This window comes from Vitis riparia, chromosome 1 (assembly GCF_004353265.1).
Source record: "Vitis riparia cultivar Riparia Gloire de Montpellier isolate 1030 chromosome 1, EGFV_Vit.rip_1.0, whole genome shotgun sequence".
In the NCBI taxonomy this organism is placed as follows: domain Eukaryota; kingdom Viridiplantae; phylum Streptophyta; class Magnoliopsida; order Vitales; family Vitaceae; genus Vitis; species Vitis riparia.
In genome coordinates, this window is record NC_048431.1 from 13180564 (window position 1) to 13201156 (window position 20593).

The following is a 20593-nucleotide window of genomic DNA, read 5'->3' on the forward strand; positions in this document are numbered from 1 at the left end:
CCAACCCTTTTAGAGCCATGGTCTTCATCATGTGTGTAGTGGGTGAAATCATTTTCACAGATAAATTAGCTCATTGGATATTGACTTTGTTAACGTTTCCAAATATCTCCTTTTGTATTATCACTTCCATCATGAATTCCACATCTTGAACCATCATAACCAAAAGCAGAAGTACCTACATCACTAAGTTTACTACTGTGGCCAGCACTTAAGAAGTTAACCTCTTGGTGGGAATTCAATGCCACCTAAAATGAATCCTCGGTATCTTTGCTAAAATTTTCAGAGTGAACTTCTTCGAACAACACACGTTCAACATTAACTCCAAATTCTCAAGCATGAGCGACAATTCATAGATCAGGATTTCCAACTTCATCAGCCAAGTGTATATGTCTAACCCTTTTGGAACAACTGATTATCTTCTTCTTCACCCACCTTAGTTGAAATGTCAAGAAGATCAAAGTAATCTTTTTTAGCAACTCAATCATTTTATGTCTCCATATCGTGTAACTTTAGTCTCATATTATAGTAACAAAAAACTAGTTGCTCCAATCGAGGGTAAGCCAAATGATTTCGTTGTTTTGTGTGGATGAGAGCGAATGTGCTCCAATTTCTCTCACATATAGAAGATGATGCAATTTGTGAGAGAACTTTGATGGCTAACTTCCTCAATGTAGGTGTTTGATTCCCATACATGAACCACTATCCAACTGCAACCAATTTCATAATTATATAAATTATTATGTGGTGAATTTACAATAATGATAATCAATTTTTTCCTATAAATACTCACTTGGTACCAGGGTTGACCTTACTGTAATCGTCACTCGATCATCGAATCCTCTTTTTGCATCTCGAAAAAACACAAGCTATGTATTCAACATTTAATTTGTTAATATCATATGTTTTAGTAAACGTTCAAATAAATTGATGAATGAATTATTATTTTATTGATAAAAATAATAGTTTTTTATTTACCTCATTTCCAAATTGACCAAGCAATTCAGTAGTTGGGTCTAATTTTGCAAAAATGTCATGGACCGCTTGAAGTAGTTCCGAATCAGTACCAACTCCACGCCTATATTGAAATCTTGGATTCAAGAAGTATGCTACAATAAAATTAAGTAGATTTAGTATTTTGTTAGAGAAAATTAAATACAGAGTAAAAACTTATAAAGATAGATAGTACTTAAGTACTTACTGCATGAAGTGGATGTTTTAGTATTTTCTCTCAACAATCTTTTATTATTTTGAAGATCCAATCTCTAGTTTCTTGACGAATAAGGTTCTTTTTCATCACGTGCATAAGCTCATACACAAACGACATTATGGGAACAACTTTAGAATCCATAAGTCGAAGCACCACGTATAATGGCTCATATAATGAAACTATATTTGCCTCTATGTCCCAATACGCATGGTCAAACAATAATTGCTCTAAATCTCATCCAATTTCTGTCTAATTGAGCTTGTGTTGTGCCCATTCATCACTCATAATTTTTTATTTTTTTTCAAATCAACCCTTTTTTTAAGAAGACTGTCAAGAACAATATAATTGGTAGCTAACCTTGTAGCTCCTGGCCCAACAATGTCTTCACCACAATACTTTCTCATTTATGCAAGTAACCAACCATGGTTGTAAATGTAGTTGGCTATCTTGCGAGCATTGTTTATCACATCTATAACACTAGGTCTTTTACCAATGTCTTAAAAGATTAAGTCGATGTAGTGCACCGCACACGGAGTCCGATATAAGTTAAGCTTCTTCATCAATAGTTTCCCTACTTTCACGAACGTCGACCTGTTATCTATGACAATTTGGACCACATTTTTTCGACCGACTTCTTTGATAACAATCTTCAATAGCTCATATATATATTTTTAGTCTTTGATATTGTTCGATGCATCGACTGACTTAAGGAACACCATGGTTTCTTTTGAATAAATCATGAAATTAATAATACTTAATTTTATGGGTCATGTTCATCCATCTGACATTATTATGCACCCATATGTCTTTTATTTTTCTCTTTGCTGGTTCACATATGCTTTCATTTCTTTGTACTCCATTTCCAAGTATTTGTTCTTTATTTCGTATAGAGATGGAAGTTCAATTCCCATTCTTGTAATTCATATATAACAAATATGTAAAACATGTCACAAAAGACTATACTTACTAAAAGTTCGAAACAATATAACAATTCAAAATTTGCTTGTTGTGCATCAATAATCATATTTTTGAAGTGATGAGACTTTGCTTTTTGGGGTGCAATACTCTCATAAATGAAGAATTTGCTTATTAAGCATCCCATCGTTTCTTTAATTGAACCATCCTTCAATATATCTTTGATATTTTTTTGTCTTATTGTAGAAGACTTGTAAAGCAAATGGGCAATAGGAGGAGATTGGTTCGAATGTCACATACTTTGTGATTTCTGCATCATCGTCAATATACCAATAGGCCATGAAGACTCCCTCATTTTACGTTTGCTTCCTACAATATTCTCATATAGTTGGCATTCCCATTCTGTCGCTTTTGAGGCACAAACTGCATATCGATATGCATCCCACTCATCTGGGTGCATATCTGTCGATACATATACACATCTTCATCCTCAACATCTTCATCATCAATATCTTCGTCTATCAAATGTGTGTCACCGGCCCCCATTGTGCCACGTGATTGAGCATGAATCTCTTGAATATCTACAACTTTCTTGCTTTTACTTTATTTTTGTCATGCACCATCAATCATATCTCTTCTTTCACTTCAGGAGGCACTCTCAAACATTTTTTAGTGTTGTTATGCGGGTCGTTATGCAGTAAATGGAACGTGAATCGCATGATGTCTCCATTTTTCATCAACAATCCACATAAATTACAAATTATCCCATTTTTGTTCCCCTCTACTGGCGAGCAATACTGCTAAGTTGGATCTCGCCCTAGCATGGGAAAACCATCTCCACTAGCCATGCTAAATCTATTGCCAAAAAAAATAAATAAAAAATAAAAAATACACTTGAATGTGATTTTAATGTAAACAAAAATTAAGTAATCATTTGAATTTAAAATGTTGCAATGGAATGTGAAAAGAAAATTAAATAATCATGTAAAATGAGCATATTCCAAATATACTAATTTATGATAATATCTAAATTAATTAAATAATTTAGCTAAGTTAGTTTACTAAATCTAAATCTATGAGAAATCTACAAAATATACCAATTAATTATAATTGAATGTGAAAATAAAATCAAATAATCATTTAATATGGAAATGTTTTGAATCTAAATCTAAATCTATGGAAAAATTACTAAATATAGAAACTAACTATAATTGAATATGAAAATAAATCACAATAATCATAAATAATAAAAAAATGAACATATTTGATGTACCAAATATATTAGTTCATGTTAATTAAATAATTTAGCTAAGTTAACTTTTTGAATCTAAATCTAATTCTATGAAAAATTACTAAATATAAAAATTAACTATAATTGAATGTGAAAACAAATCACAATAATAATAAATAAAAAAAATGAACATATTTGATATTCCAAATATACTAGTTCATGTTAATTAAATAATTTAGCTAAGTTAACTTTTTGAATCTAAATCTAATTCTATGAAAAAATTACTAAATATAAAAATTAACTATAATTGAATGTGAAAACAAATCACAATAATAATAAAAAAAAATGAACATATTTGATATTCCAAATATACTAGTTCATGTTAATTAAATAATTTAGCTAAGTTAATTTTTTTGAATCTAAACCTAAATCTATGAAAAAATTACTAAATATAAAAATTAACTATAATTGAATGTGAAAATATATCACAATAATCATAAATAATAAAAAAAAGAACATATTTGATATTCCAAATTTACTAGTTCATGTTAATTAAATTAATTAAATAATTTAGCTAAGTTAACTAGTTGAATCTAATTCTAACTAGATTGAATATGAAAATAAAATTAAATAATCATTTAAAATAAACATATCCATCTATAATTAAATAATCAAATTAACCTAAGTCAATTCAATAAAAATATACAAATTAATTACAATTGAATGTAAAAATAACATTAAATCATCCATATTGCAAATATATTGATTAATTGAAAATACATGAATTAATTACAATTGAAAACAAAATTAATTATAATTTAAAACAAGCATACCTTAAAATAATTGAATAATTGAGCAACCTTAGAAAATTTTGAAGTAATGAGAGAACAAATGAAGAATGAAATCAAAGGTGGATGAAATGGATGCAAAATGGGCTATTTATAGGAAAATTTTGGGCCAAAATAGTCATTGAAAGATGATTTTATCGTTGAAAAAATAATTTGGCCGTTGAATCCAAATCTAGGTGAAATCTGACCGTTGAATTGTGATTTTACCATTGAAATCTTGAAATCTCATCCCAGTTGTCGGATCAAACCCAGATTCAATCTAGGGCATTGGATGGATGACCATTGGAGGCAAGCGTGATATGGGCTATCAAATCAATGCGGGTGTGATATGGGCTGTCAAATCACGCTGGGGAGATGGGTGATTTATTGCCAAAAAATCGTCGATATTTCGATGATTTTCCACTGTCCCAACCAACTTATTGAAAAAATCGGCGATTTATCGCCTTTTGTAAAAATATCACGATTTTTGCCAATTTTCCCCCCTCCGATAAATCTCCACAAAATATCATGTCGCCAATCTCCAATACACAATATATCGGTGATATATTGTCGATATATCCCGACATTTTCTTCCGTGTTCTCAGTTTCCACCTTTCAAGATCCATTTGTATATAAGAAACCACACTTATTCCAAATAATAAAGTGCATGTCTAAGTATCAAATTTAATTGAGAGAATGATTGATGCCACCTTTAATGAAAATTCATTTTGCAATCCTCTTATGCACTCTATTCTTCTATACTCTTCCGAAAATCTTGATGTGGGCCCTTCCAAAAATATTCAACTTAGTCATTCTCCTTATCATTTTATAAACCTTTATCTTAAGCTCTTAACCCAAGGCTTTACCTTCTAGAAGCTCTCAATTGTGCTTGACTATCCCACAACGCACCCATCTTTGGACCTTTACTAATCACAAGGCTTATTGTGGGGCCTTATTATCATAGCGAGGCCTAACCATCCCACAACACACCCATCCTGGGCCTTTTTCCCATCCCAAGGCTTATAGTAGACCTAACCATCTCTAACTTATACAACTATGCTAGGGTCAATTCTTTAATCATAATTTTTTTTTAAGGGAGCAACATTCTTGCAATGCTAAACAATCATTCCCCCAACATGTACCTTTTGTGACTCAAGTTAATAGCATAGCTCCTCCAAAAGCCTTCAATCTAGGCATTCTCTTTACTCTCCAAGAAATCTTCAACTTGGGTTGTTCTTAGAAATCTAGAAATCTTCACTTTATGCTGTTTCAAAAATCTTGACTTGGGCTCTAATGCCACTTGTTAGGATCATTATATTAATCATTTCATTTGAAAATCAATTAGCTACTAGAAAGATTAAGTTAATCTTCTTTATGTGAGATTTAATATTATACTTATTCAAGCTTATCTCAAGGCTTACCATAAAGTTTGACTATCCCACAAGAATATAGCAACATAAGAAACATCATATAAAATATCGTTTTAAAAAAAAAATGGATATATACCACTTAGAAATTTTAACAAAACATTTTCTCAAAATTATTCCTTTGAACATAAAACATGTAGTATATTATCTTTTCAGTGTTTAAAAAATACAAACACTTTAATAATGAATAAATAAACACTTTCATTGTTTGCAATTTCCAAAAAATGAGAAGGTTTTTAAATTTTCTGTTTTCACTTTTATAACCTACCCCAAAATTTTCATGTTTTAATTGTGTACAAATATTAAAAGGATATAAATTAAGTAATTTTTTATTCTTCTACATAATTTTTATCTTAGTGGGTGCTTGGTAAACCAACTTAATAACTCAAAGTGACTTAATAACTAAATTTAAGTCATTAAGTAAATTAAATATGTTTGACAAAATAACTTAATGGAATGATTTAAAGTAAAAGAACAATTTTAAGTAATAAGTAAAAACAATTAATTTATTCTTAAATTGACATCTTTATTTTACATTTTTAATCTCATCTACCCTAATTACCTCCACGACCTCTTTTGTTATTTCACAGCCTCTATTGTTACTTGACCTCATTTACCCTAGTTATAATTTATAATGATTCATATGTCAATTTGATGATTTATAATCAATTTCAAGTTAATTCTATCGAACAATCTTAATATTAAAGTAAGAACTAAGTAATAAGTTTTAAATTAACAACTTTAAGTATAATTTAACTTAAAATTAATTTAAATCATTAAATAATAAGTATCAAATTTTACCAAACATGCCCTTAATTGTTAACTTTTATCATATTTTTTAGAACTTTATTGTAATTCTTGTAAGAAATTCTCTTATTTTGATTTTGTTGGAAAAGTTGAATGAGGGTCAGGTTGGCTTCACTTGTGCTTTTTAATTTTTTTTTTCATAACTACAAATTTCAGATAAGAATAATGACATGTTCTTAAGTCAAAAATGTAAAGGTATAAAAATATTTATGTACCTAAACAAATTCTAAAATGAAAATTGAGGGTATGTTTAACAACATTTTTAAAAACAGTTTTTGAAAATGATTTTTCTAGAATTGAAAATATTTTCAACTTGTTTTCTATATTTCCAAATGTTTCTTGAAAATAATTTTTATCTCTAATTTTTATTTTAAATTATTTTTAAAATTTTCTTAATTATTTTTTAAAATAATTATAAAAAAATAATTAAAATATGTTATTAAAAAGTATATTATTTTCATAATAAGTTGGTGTTTGGTAAACCAACTTAATAAATTAAAGTGACTTAAAAACTTAATTTAAGTCATAAAATAAATTAAGTATGTTTGGTAAAATAACTTAATAATATGCCTTAAAAAAAAAACTTAAAGTAATAAGTAAAAATAATTAATTTAAAAGACATTTATTTTTATTTTTTTAGTTTTTTTCTTAAAGCAATTTGCTTTTAAATTTTGAGTAATTTGTTTTTCTACTTTTTTATAAATTATTATAAATTTTTATTGAATAAAATAAGTCAAAATATTTTACTATTTCTAAATATAAAAAAAAAAACACGATGTTGATTTTTCTTTACTTTTTAATGTTTAATAGAAATAAAATATTTAAAAAAAAAACAATCTAATACTTAATATTATTAAGTATTAAAGTTTTATTTAGAATTAAATAAAAAAACCAAACATCACCTTATTTTTAAATCTTCATCTTTATTTTATTTTTTTACCCTTATTTGTCCTAGTTACTTTTATAATCCTTATTATTGTTCCACAAAACCTCCATTATTATTCGATCCCCTTTCCCAAGTTATAATTTATGAGGATAAGTATATCAATTTGATGATTTGAAATAAATTTTAAGTTAATTTTATTAAACAACCTTAATACTTAAAGTAAAAATTAAGTAATAAGTTTTAAGTTAATAATTTAAGTATAATTTAACTTAAAATCAACTTAAATTATTAAATAATGAGTATTAAGTTTTACCAAACACCCCCTAAGTTCTCAAAAAAATATTTTCTATTAAAAATATTATTAAATATGTTTTTAGTCAAGAAAACAATAATTAAAAAAGCTTTAAGACATTCACGAGTTTATCAAATATCGATATTTCACTTATTTATAATGAAAAATCATCACACTAACTAAAAAACTCATAAATATTAATGAAATTAACATAAAAATATCAAATATCTAATTAGAAAATTGTTTATGTTTTATACTTTAAAATAGTAAAAATAGAAACATATTCAAAAAGATTAAAACTTCACTAATTTGGAAAATTTCAAAAAGAATAAGCCATGTTTGGCCCAAGGAGGACTAGGGAAAAAAAAATGTTAAGGAAACGATTTTTTCCATGTTTGGTTGTACTATCGTATTTTTATATTTATTTTTTAAATAATAATATGTTTTAAAATAACATTTTTTTACAAAAAATAAAAATCCCTGCCACCACCTAATTTAGGCCCAATATTAAAAGCTTCAATTAACTCTGCTTTAAACACCCAGCGAATCCCTACACGTCCCAATCAATGATCAACACGTCCTCAAAAAAACTCAGAGGGCACGAAATTGGATACCTTATAGTGAGGTGAGCCGTAGAGGATCCTCGCCGTAAATATCTTTTGCGCAAAGAGAAAACGATTGGAATGTAGTGATAAACATGAACTTGTGTGCTCTAAGAAACAGGGGGCTTAGACAGCTTCTAGATCCTTCCACAACCTTCCAGTGTACACCTCTCCCTATTCATCTCCTATATCTTCATCTCGATTCCCCCTTCCACGAACTTCATTCTTCTTCTCTCTAAAATCCCTTCCTTGTTTCTGTTTCTGTTTCTCTTTGGAGGAAATGGCTTCCGAATCTGAGGCTTCAGGGGCATCGTCTAGTGCATCTTTTCTTGAGAGGCTCATAAGTTCAAGGAACAGAGACCTCTCCATGTTCATACCCTTCATCTTGGGCTTCACTGACACAACCACAAGGCAAGAATCGGATGACCCAGATGATGAAACCACTGATACGCCAACCCCTCGCGACAGAATCATCCTCATCAACCCATTCACCCAAGGGATGATCGTGATTGAGGGCAATTCGAGCTTTGATTCTCTGCTGAGAGAGCTGGCCAGCAAGGGTGGGCAGCCCCCAGCCACCAAGGCCTCGATTGAAGCCATGCCGTCGGTGGAGGTTGGAGGAGATGATGGGGAGTGTGTGATTTGTTTGGAAGAGTGGAAGGTGGGTTGTGTGGCCAAGGAGATGCCATGTAAGCATAAATTTCATGAGAATTGTATAGTGAAGTGGTTGGGGATTCATGGGTCTTGCCCTGTTTGCAGGCATAAGATGCCTGTTGATGAGGAGGATTTGGGGAAGAAGAGAGAGGGGAGTGTTGGTGATGAAGAAGGGAGGGGGAGGAGGGTTGAGAGGGAGATTTGGGTGAGCTTTTCCTTCAACAGTAATAGCAGAAGAAATGATTCAAATCAAACGCCTTCAACTGCTTCCCACAATGATTCTTCTTCCAGTCCAACACCAGATGATCATGTAATGGAGAATTAAAAGAAATTTTGTACATTTTTTTCTTCCATATTTGTATAAGGTCATGTTTTTTTTCCCTCTCTTTCACCCCCTTTTTATTGAAGCAATAAATGAAAATATTTTCTCTTATTTTTTCTTCAATTTATTCTTCGAATTGCACAAAAGAGGAGAGAATACAATGGATGATACGGAAGATAGTTGGATTGAAGGGTTGAAAAAAAAAAAAAAAAAAAGGTAAGATGAGGAGTGATTAATTCCAAACATTCGAGAGTGTTGTGTTGCGATGATTAGTGAAATGGCAAACTAAGATTCAGCACTTAAGTGTAGGTTTCTGGTTTTGGTTTAGCACATTGCTAACACGCAGTATGTTCTGAATTTTAGTTGGGATAAAATATAGAAGCATCTTTGTTGTCTGTGAGTAACTAGGATCCCTTGGTGCCTCCCTAGTATCTGAAAGGGTAGAACTGTAGTTCTGTACAGGTGAATCCAGAAAACCTATGCCATTCACCACTCTCAATCCTTTTACCCACTTACACTTGTCCACAACGCGTCAAACATATTCTTCTTGTGAAATGCTTTCACCTCATTTTCGTTGGGCACTCAGTTTCTTTCTGTTGATTCCCAGGGTATAAAGCAATTGATTCATGCCTTGCAACTTGCTCAATCAATCACACATCTTCTCACGTTCCAAGCTTTTGATTGGCTAAATTGTTGGATTTTTCTGGTGGGTGTTGTATCTTGTGTGGGTTCTCTGTTATTTCATTAAACCTTCTTTTTTTATTCTGGGAATGCGAGTTTAGCAGTAATGACAATCCTTCTGCACTTGAGCTCAGAGTAGGATTGGAGATTGAATTTTGAAGTCGTTTGCAATGCAATATGTACACCTTGAGGGGAGCTGGTGCTGAGCTATGGGTGGAGTTTAAAGTAGGGCCATGCAATAGGTGTCCGTGATTCCTCATCCAACCCCTTTTGGGTCGACCATGAATGGAATCTTGAATTCTTAAGGTGTATTATGGGGTCCAATGCTGCTCAACAACTGCCTTATGCCTCTGCCGACAATATCACATCATCCCATACGGGCTATGGTTGAGGTAGGCTTGGGGATTGAACTGTGTGGCCATTGCTTTCAATGAACCTGATACCATGGGCTCAATGCTTATTTTTATTACCTGCATTATGTGGAGAGACCAGAGAGTAGGAGCCGGTGATCAAAAAGGAAAAAAAAACTTGATTTTCTAAAGTTCATCCGTGGTGACAGAAAGGTTAAAGACAACAGTATTTACTGTTGCATTGCGAAGAACCCATGGAACTTCTTGATTTCCCGCCCCTAGAAGATCAGGTCGGGTACTTCTCCTTCCATATTCAGTTGGAGGCTCTGTGCCTTCAACATGTTCCAAACTATAACCAGTGTAACATAATATGCTTGCTTGCTTTAAGGAGGTGATCTTTAGCAACATGCTGGCATGAGCTCAAGTCAATTTTGGCTTAAATTCTAGTCTTCTGGCCTTGATTCCACCTATTTACAAATCATCTTTGGCTGCGTTTTATCCCTCCTATCTTTTTTCAACACAATATTAACTAGCTATTCATTCCAGTAGCCTCTCTACTCCATCCTTGGAGATGAAGTTCGGGGTAACCAGTGAAAAATCATCAATTCGATCATTGAGAACCCATATTTTATTTACATTTAATGTGATTGTACTTTCCCAAGGTAAGCCATCGAGTTCTACTTCTACCAAAAAAGCTTCTGTATGATAAAAATGCTTCTTAAAAAATACGCCCCTGTGGATAGTAGAATACTTTAAGCCAATGAAGAACATGAAGGCAGAGAAGAAGGCTTGTTTATTGAGCTGTGATGGGCTACATAATAGTTAATCTCTGGGGGCTACTGCAGAAAATTGATTTAGGCCAATCAATGAATCTTGGTTGCCCTGTTGAGGAACCAACAATTTTGCTGCTAGAATGATTCTTCACCCCTTTCGATTTATATTTGGATATTCTAGTGGAGAAATTCGCATATAAACATGCCCTGTCATATTGTCCTTTACAAATATAGAAAAGAATTGAAGATGATAAAAGCTGGAATGATCCAGATTTGGAGTCTAATACTAATACCACATGTGTAGGGACATTATTCGTGGACATAAATTTGCTATTGACCACAGAGGACTGAAAATCTTCAGGGGTGCAGCCATGGAAGAGAATATACAAAAACATTCCCAGAATACACAGGTTAACTGATTCTGATTACCCAAGGATGAGGTCTTCGAGCAAAATTAGGAACTTGAGCTTTTCCTGGACCAGACAATCAAAAGGAATAAATGAAAATTAAGACACAGAAATGAAAGAGATTTATCCACACAAAATATATAACTTCTTTTGACATGGATATACTTTCAAAAGTTCCTCAGGGTCCGTACACATATCGATATACATAGTTTATAGACAATATTTAAACTCCAAGAGCCAACCAAGTTTGCTTTATATAAACCATATTACTAAAATCCATCTGGTGTGAAGGTCTAAGAAGCATTAAAAAGATGCACATCCCTATTCCTTGCAGTTCAAATCTATTGCTTTTGGAGCAGAATCAATGTCGATCTGATATTGGGTATTCAGATCAAGCATCTCTGATAATCCTAATTTTCTCAACCGGTCACCAGTTTTCCCTGCATAGGTTGGTGATCTTTTACCAGAGGGCTGCTCCACACAATTTCCATCAGAAATGGTGCTTCCGTTTCTCTTTCTTCCACTAGCTTGATTGCTCGAACCACTCTTCCAAGCTTGGCTATCTCCAGGATGGATCTCCATTAATGTAGGAGCCATGGAAGTACACTTATTGGTGTTCCCATTCTCATTCTTCGGTTGCTTCTCTTCTTTTCTCCCAGAGCTCTCTGAGGATGTTAAGGAGCTTTCCAGGGAACATCCTGTGCCCCTCATTGGTTTCCTCTCTTTATCCTTTAAGCCAGAACCTCCTGTTTCTGTTAATTCTGAGAATGAAGAACTTGGGCACCCAGTGTCAAAAATAGAGACCAGCTGAGTGAGTTCAGCTTTTGCCATTTCCACCCCTACAGAAGAAGAATTATAGCCAGCAAGCGTTTCTTGAGCTTTCTTTAATACTGACTGTAAATACTTTCCTTGGGCTTCAATACGCAGCTGCAAATGTCTCTGCACCTGAAGAAAAAAAAATCTTGATTAATTGGCATATCTTGATCTTAACCAACATCAATGATCTAGATGGGATTGGCCAATTGTGTCCTACCTCAATATGTTCATGAAGTTTCCTCTGCACCTCCAATTGCACTTGTAGAGCCTGAGCTATCTGCAAGCTTCTGATAAGCACAACCCATAGTCAATCGAAGCATAATTAGTAGGAGCTTTGCTTGATTTCTCATTCAATTTATCCACAACACGGGAGAATGATCTATATCTTACTCATTAATCGGATTCTGAGTTCCATCACCGGTTTCCCTATCAAAATGAATCTCTCTGTTCTGATTCTCGCAGTAATCTGCATCAAAGAAATTGATAATAAAATTCCGGCGAAACCCATATTTCTGCCCCACATGCCATAACTATTTGATGTAATATATTGAAGTCACCTTCTTGATTGTTGTCACTGAAGGTTTCTGCCTGCTGACTTTTCCCCAGCCTATATTTCTGCAATAAGGTTCACCAGTATACTTATAATTCTGTCTTGCAATTAGTATAATGAACAGAGACTGTAAACAGAAAATGCCTGTAAATGACTCTTTAAGTGGTACAGAGTCAGTCCAGGTACTCCCATCACCCTCATCAAAGTCTTCGGTGTTGCCTCTGCCAAAATAGAAATGTAAAAGAACATCAGAAGCTCGATATAATTGTCAAAAGATTTTATTTTATAAGAACTAGTACAAAATGGAGTTGGATAATAAGGGCTTATATACTCACTGTCTGGCCCTCCAAGGTGAGCCACAGCTTCAACAAACCGATGATGAAGTTCCGGAGTCCATTTTAGCCTGGGCTTTGCATCAGTTGACAGAACCAAGCTCATATCTTGATTTTGCATATTGGGAAGACCCACGAGTGTTATAAGGATCAGAGACAGGCAGAAGAGTGGAGCATAAATATGGGTTTTGATCCTTCCAGCTCTACTTCAATATGTGGCAGCTGTAGTTCTCTTTATAATTTGGAGTTGTTGGCCAGTCCTATGTTCTCACTCCATATCTGGAAACATAAGTGGGGTTATGTTGGAGGAATATATGCCACGAGCTGTGGCTCTTCTTTTCCTCCATCTCTTATTTCCCCCTTTCATATCAACTTTGTTTAATTTTAATTTTTTTTTTTTTTCTTTCTTCTTTGACTTGAATGGGGTGGAGAGAATCTCTGATGCAGCAAAAACAGAGAAAGCAACACAGTTCATTTCGAGTCTCAAAAGGAGAGAAAAGAGGAAAAGTGTATGGTTTGTTTTTATCTTCATGTTTTCTCACCCCCCATCCCCCCTCTCTTGGTGTTTTCTCACATCTCCCTCTCTCTGGATTCCCTGCTGAATAGGGCAGGCCCACCATAATGAATAATGGGTGCAACTTTCTTAACACTGCGAGAAGCTTTGAAGAAAAAAAATAAATAAATTGATGGGATTGCTTTAATGGATATTTCTTTTTGGTGATTGAAAGGGAAAACCAAATGGGCCTTTCCTTCTTTTTAATTTTTTTCTTTTTCTTTTTCTTTTTTTAATTTTCCTTTTAGAGGAGGGTGTTGTGTGATTGGCAGATTCTTTTTGTTCTTTGTAGGGATGGAGGAATCAGAGAATCTAGCCTTAGATTTTAGGGCTCCAAACATTTACCCAATTTCTGTTATAATAAGTACTTTAATAAAGAAAGTGAATCAAATCAGCCATCCTTTTGAAATGAAGATGAAATTCTATATAATCACCTCCAAGTCATGTCAATTTTTTTCTCCTGGAAATTCAACGGGAAGGGAAAAAAAAAAAAAAGACTCGTACATTTCTAGGATTATCCAAATGGAGAAGAATCTGAGGTCCTGAGGTTTACATACAGACTGGCAATACAGCCAATTATTTGATAAAAATGCAACCATATGGACCTTCATTCAATGGGGTCTTGTCCAAGGGAAATCTCAATCACCCAGCAAGATTTGTTTCCTCAGAGTCATCAGGTGGTAAATTCCACTCTCTTGCATTATGCTACTTCACTAGCAATGCTATAGGATCAAAGGTACCAGATTCAGAGCAAGGCATAATAATCATGATTCACAAGAAAATATTAAGATTGCAATTTTTCTTGTGCAGATATCTCAGTGACTACATCTGTCCAAAGGGGATTATGACTACCTCTCATGCTGTGGTAAACAAGAGAATGTAAGAAACTAAAATTAAATGGAATTGAAACTCTCTCTCTCTCTCTCTCTCTCTCATGCAAACACACACAGAGGTGACTCCATTTGAAATCCCATACCAGTGACATGTGGTTGCAATCCAAGCAACACAAAACACTGTTAAATCTCTCTTTCTCCCCACATGCGCACGCACATGTCATGAAATGACAAAAAGCTCCCAATAATTTATTGCTGCACACTTTCTTCTAATATGAAAGTAATCAACAAGGCTCACACTGCATAAAAGTCCCCTAAGAGATATATTCCAAAGGCAGTACATGTTAGCTTTTAGTCTGTAATCCATATCGAAGCAGAACTGAGGAAAAGAAATTTCACCAGAAAAATAAAGGAGAAAAAAAGAAAAAGGAAGGCCTCAATGGCCAACAACAAATCGTAAAAGTAAATTAGATCAGATTGAACTTCGGATTTCTTGGGTTGCGGCCAAGAAGTTGATAACCGGAATCAAAATCCAATGATTGATCTCAAAGCGTTGCCATCTCAGCGCCATACATGCAGCTGGTCTGCTGCATTGATGAACAATTTTAAGGTTTCAAAAGTAAGAATGATCAGACACCAAGTAATATTTTAAGGGGACTATTAAAAGAGCAAGAGGCGTGTTCAATCAATAAACAAAATAGAAGATATGCCTATATGTGTCTTTGTAACTCTCTGTACCTAACTAATTGACCCACCTTATTTTCATCTATTGTTAGTTGGATAAAATGCACTGGGCATAGAGTGAAAAGGTAAAATCATCAAATTGTTACCATAATCATTATCTCAGATAAAATTTAGACCCGAAACATAGTATGGGGTGGGGGGTTTGAATCTCTCATGTTCTCGTATTGAGAAAGAGAATGAGATCAGAAAGCTATTTGTGTGATTATTGAGGGATCCCAAGCCAGTTGACTCGCCACATTTTTATCTATTGCTAGTTGGATAGAATGGGAGGGTGGGCATGGAGTGAAAAGCTACATTGATCAAATGGTTACCATAATCATTATCTCAGATAAAATTTTGACCTGAAAGATCTATGTGGTGGATCCAATAAGTTGTGGGTCCACTGTCACAGCAAGGAGGGGTTCTTCCTGAGCAAGCATCTGCTTCTCCTGTCCCAGACTGGTATTCCTTATTGGCAAGCACATAGCTCAAATTCAAGGAAAGGAATATAATTATTGACAAGTTTTACAATATATGTGGCCCAAATGTTTGAAAAACAAGAAAAGAAGAGTTATTGAAGTACCTTTCTCTTTAACCAGCTGCTGTACTTGAAGCTCCTTTCTTGCTTTAATATATTCCATAAGGGGTAAAGGAGATTCCGGGATGATGCCAGACGACCCATGGTATTTTTAGGTCAGTAGGAGAAGGTCCGGTGAATCAAAAGTCATTTAAACAAAGGTGCCTCATCAATTATTATTCCATGAGGGACCCAGTCAAGGAGATCTACAAATCCAAAAGCAGGAAAGAAGATGAGAAGAATATGGCCTCAGGAATCAGGAAAAGAGAAACAAAAGGAACTAGTCACCATCCCACCAAAGAATAATTGAATTTTATTGCTGCGAGTTTATAGAACGAACAGTGTTGCATGATGAAAATGATGCGAGCAATATGTCACTTATCATTTTTTCTATCCATGCACTATCTTAGTAATGGAAAAACTTTAGAAGAATGTAAAAAGAATAAGGATGAATCTATGCAAATGACAGTAAATACTTTTCTCATGTATCAATACATAAACAGCAATCATGAAATCATAATAATAAAAAAAAAAGAAACATTCACACAATGGTGCAAAATCATAAGGTCATTTTCTTCAACTTACTTTCATCCACACATCTCAACAAAAAGTGCAAAAAAGGTAACATGCATTGCCAAGTTAGGCCCTGCAATCTTTACTTAATTTTCATTTCATCCCTACTCAAGCCCCCACAATGAAGAAATCATAACTCCTCCCATCCCACCTGCGTGTTGTTTGCAAATGTGGCTGCTTCAGTCCACCATCCAAAATCATAATGTGAGTCTAGTGTAAACATGGCCCATGAACCCATCAATTTCTAAAGCATAATTAAGCAGTATATGGCAAACCAGATAAAAATTGAATTCCATCATTTCCATTGTATTATAAACAGAAAGAACAAAAAAAATTGTATGATAATGGGCTAATTATAACAAATGGAAGCATTGGTACAAGGAAAATGAATGTCTCCAAAATAGCATCTCTTGAAATTTTAGAAGTGAATTTGTTTTCAATAAAGAGTAATAAAAACTAACAAATGCAATGAAAAGTAAAATGAGAGGATGTCATTCCCTTGAGGTTCTGAAACACACCCCTAATGAATAAGTCACCTCCAGATGGGGCTCATGCCTCAATCAGTTCTTTAGGAGACATACACAGTTACACCCTATCTTCTGTGAGCTACAAATGAACTTCCAATCACCAAACTTCAGTATTCAACCAGTAAATCACCTGGTGTTTTGAGCAAACATGAGAATTAGTTTGCTAAATAATCTAGAACTTCAAATCATGAGCCAAATATATGCAAAAGTTAAACAAAGAACAAGGTCAATGACTGCAATTGAAGTTCAATGTATTTCCACCTTTGCCTAATTTAAGTTATGTTCTGTCAAAAATGGCCCATAGTACTTGAACCTTTTAAAACCATAATTTTCAGCCATGTTTACACAGGTTTTGTGGTTAATGGAGGATGCCCGGTTTGAAGTTCACCTCATGTCAGCTGTAAAAAAATTTCAATATTCTTAATGTAGACCTTTATGTCTCACATATGATGGCTTTCTTCACCAAGACAAGGAAGGTCATACATGTTTCATTTAGTGATATTCAATATCTAGAATCTGTGTGAGGAACAACATCTTTGTCTAAGACCCCACAACTTGATTGATAGGGACAAAATAGAATCATGCAAAAATATTCCCTCAAATAATTCAGGCAAGACTGAACTCATTTCTGATAAAATGGTACACCCAACACCTTCTACCTCTTGGTTGACAAGACTTGAACCCAGAGCCTGGATGGATGAGGCCTGAGCTTCACAAAGAGAAGAAGCTGTAGATACTGATATAATCAGTTTCTCAAGAAAATTAAACCAGTAGAGCACAGGAGGTCTCAGAGAATTTATACAGAGAAGTTACTTTTCCTATTTTGTAGTGGATATTGAATTATTTAAGATACTGTACATTCTCAAAACTTAAAATAACATTGGAACAAGAGCATGTCAAAAGTGAAGTTTGAAGTCTTTCCTTGCAGAAGACCATTCTTGTTTTTCTTGGAGATCTTCTCTCCTTTGATTTATGTAATCCCATCTTCTTCCTTCACAACTGCTTTCAGAAGCAAGTTTTGATCAACCCTATACATGTTAAGTAGATGCATTGTAAATTCTCAACCCTGATGAATAGAGTTTCATTCTTCAGAACAAGATTTTCCTGTCAATGAATTTAAAATTGCCTGTAGATGGTCCACAATATTTTCTGATAAATCTAGAACACACTTCTGAACAACATGCCATTAATTTTCTGGGTGCCAAGAGGACAAAGAGAAAGAACATAAAACTCGGAGCTTTACTATTAATCTCATATGAATGGTTGATGCACTACTTAATAGTTTAAGCTTCTTGAGATAATTGATAACTTAATATGATATCATTTTTTTGTAACCCGTAAATTGTGATTTTCCTCTTCACATTTGGATATGAGGCCATATAAGGGGTGCATGGTTGGGTGTTAGCTTGATATACACTGTTGCCGCACTAAGCTTTTGGGTTTATATGGTCCTTTACATGGTAGTTGCAATATATTTTATTTCATTTGCAGCCTAAAAGAATGATGGCAACCTCCCAGATCAGCATGGCAGAATTCGCATGTCAAATATCTCCTGAAGGTTTCTAAATCTAGTTACTCAATTACTATCCCTCTTATTCCAGGGGTTCATTTTTGCTGATGAAGTCCAAAGTTTCTAGGCAGAACCTCAAGTCTCCCCAGTCAATTCATTACCTTGGAAATTCCAAGACAACAAAAGAAAGTATACGATTCGTGTCATTTATGTCTTTTAAGCAATGTTATTAGTGTTACACGGAAACTGTTTCTTGTCACTCACAGTTCGTATATCCAATGTGAATTTTTTAAGTCAACATATACTCACAAAAAGTGTCATGGGGAAAGAACCATGGACACCTGCTTCATGTAATAAAATCAATACCAATTAATAGTGATCAGATGATAATCTTAAATGACAACCTAGGATTTGGATACACCTGAATTGTGTGAACACTGGGGTTTATTTTAATGTAGTTGGGCCCATTAGAAGATTGTGGTAGGAGGTCTCCTAGCTGGTTTCTAACTTCAGTGCATATAGGTCATCAGACTCATCACCCAATTTCATACATATAGTTCTTGTGCCTTTTTAATTCCTATAGACTAGAGGAATAAGAAAATTAGGTGTAGAACCTTTTCCTTTTTCTCCTCTTTTATAATGAAGTAAAATAACCACCATGATCATCATATAATGGAACTCCCAGAGGTATATCTTCTTTTCAATGATCTAATCTTATTTGAGGTTAATAAACCTGTAATTCATTTATGTGTGTGTATAGCACATATGCTTCAGTCATCACCTGGGCACCACATGCTGAACACATGGCATTAGCTTGATGTGTCACATAGGCTACGTGGTGGTCGGACTTTGGCTTAGAGGTTGTTCTTGCCAGCTTGAATAAGTGACCTTGAGAATCAATGGCAAGGGTAAAAAACTTGCAGGTTGCTTACGGTGTGCTTGGCATGTCATCTTGACACTTCATTAGGTCAATGGCAAGCCCAGTGAATCCCCACAAGGACTTGATGCAGTAGACAATGAAAAAGTCAGCTCACTGTGAACTCTAGAATAGTCGAGGGTCTTGATTCCATGCCTACAGCTGAATCTCAACAAGATGTTGATCCTCTGCTGTATGTCACCTTCTTGATCTATATGTGAGAAAGGCCCCCAAGGGGTTTGTCATCTTCACTCTGTCTTTAAGACAAAAGTCAGCTCATTCTTTCCTAGGGCAGATGTCAGCTCAAATCTATCCCCAGTACATGTTGTAAAGGCTGTCTACATTGTAACTAGTGGAACCTACAGCTCCTGAGTTTTCCAGCAGCAGAGCTGGTCTTCACTGGCCAGCCCCTTTAAATGGAACCATTTTAACATCTTCTAGCTCTGGGTCTCACTGTCTTCCTCCACCCTCCTTTTCTCTTAGGTTGTTGTGCTCTGCCCTCACTCCTGCTGTTCTCACAAGACCAGTCATCTCACATGGTCTATCTCCTGCATCTATGAACTATACTTACACATTTTCCCTACTAACCAAGGGGTAAAAGTAATGCAGTTAGATGAGCAACAGATGGTACTTATGTTTTTATTGCTTTGTCGTCACTTAAATACCACCGGGCAACCATCTAACCACTAAATCTGTTATAAACATTCGTATAGATTTAAATGTAAGAAAATTTAATTACATTTAAACCCAAACACATGTCATCTGGCTAGACACAAGTTATACATTTCCAGCTCTACTTATGCCATCCACACCCTAAATTCCAATAAAGGGACTGAAAGCCTGCTAGATTAAGCAGTAAACCAAGCATTACCTAAGAGGCAGGCATTCTTTTCCATGAATATTGCCAATGACACTTGAACAGAATGGCATTCCTGTATAGACTTGGATAAAACTCTAAACCTGGAAAAAAAAATATATGAATATTTACTAGGTGATGATACGAAAAAGCATACAGAGAATTGGATTTACACTGGAAGCCAAGAGGTGAAACCATAAAAGGAGTTCTTGATTGACTAGGATGACAGTACATTGAGATCAAGCAAACCCTAGATTTGAGCCTCTCTGTTTTAGTCCATGCTCCCAAAAATTGTTAATCAGGATAGGATGGTAAGACACTTGAGATATTATCAAGGGAAAATTGACTCTGAATAATAGAGCCAGTAACTTGATGGAATGAAAATGACCTTTGGTTATGATGAATTCATAGTGTGATCTATGCCCTTCATAGGCTATCAAAGGTGA

At 34.2% G+C, this 20593-nt stretch overlaps 2 protein-coding genes and 1 long non-coding RNA gene across 6 annotated transcripts; 1 reads left to right on the plus strand and 2 right to left on the minus strand.

Moving 5' to 3' along the window:
- Positions 1-8317: 8317 nt before the first annotated feature.
- LOC117923666 (E3 ubiquitin-protein ligase MPSR1-like) lies at positions 8318-9281 on the plus strand. Its single transcript, XM_034842077.1, has one exon. The coding sequence runs from the start codon at positions 8475-8477 to the stop codon at positions 9171-9173; it is 699 nt and encodes a 232-aa protein (XP_034697968.1). The 5' UTR covers positions 8318-8474; the 3' UTR covers positions 9174-9281.
- A 2213-nt stretch (positions 9282-11494) lies between these two features.
- LOC117923658 (myb family transcription factor PHL8-like) lies at positions 11495-13397 on the minus strand. Its single transcript, XM_034842065.1, has 6 exons — positions 13083-13397; positions 12892-12968; positions 12755-12812; positions 12588-12663; positions 12415-12484; positions 11495-12326 (listed from the first exon to the last, which is right to left on the minus strand). Exons 1-6 carry the CDS (start codon positions 13198-13200, stop codon positions 11703-11705), a joined length of 1023 nt encoding a protein of 340 aa, XP_034697956.1. The 5' UTR covers positions 13201-13397; the 3' UTR covers positions 11495-11702.
- Positions 13398-14685: 1288 nt separating this feature from the next.
- Positions 14686-17601, minus strand: LOC117912905. Of its 4 annotated transcripts, none has more exons than XR_004651058.1 (4): positions 16857-17601; positions 15772-15971; positions 15551-15675; positions 14686-15052 (listed from the first exon to the last, which is right to left on the minus strand). It is a non-coding gene; the product is annotated as an uncharacterized LOC117912905 (long non-coding RNA). The 4 variants fall into 4 exon arrangements; XR_004651059.1 differs by having other exon boundaries at positions 15551-15971; positions 16857-16995; positions 17525-17589; XR_004651060.1 differs by having other exon boundaries at positions 14686-15049; positions 15551-15971.
- Between the last annotated feature and the right edge of the window lie 2992 nt (positions 17602-20593).

What these genes read in the sequence shown, in the direction of transcription:
- LOC117923666 (XM_034842077.1), top strand. Translation starts at nt 8,475, where the DNA reads ATGGCTTCCGAATCTGAGGCTTCAGGGGCATCGTCTAGTGCATCTTTT.
- LOC117923658 (XM_034842065.1), bottom strand. Translation starts at nt 13,200, where the DNA reads ATGCAAAATCAAGATATGAGCTTGGTTCTGTCAACTGATGCAAAGCCC. An exon ending in CAGTGACAACAATCAAGAAG is followed by an intron (nt 12,664 to 12,754) that starts GTGACTTCAATA and finishes TCTTTGATGCAG; the next exon opens with ATTACTGCGAGAATCAGAAC. An exon ending in ACTCAGAATCCGATTAATGA is followed by an intron (nt 12,485 to 12,587) that starts GTAAGATATAGA and finishes TGTGCTTATCAG; the next exon opens with AAGCTTGCAGATAGCTCAGG.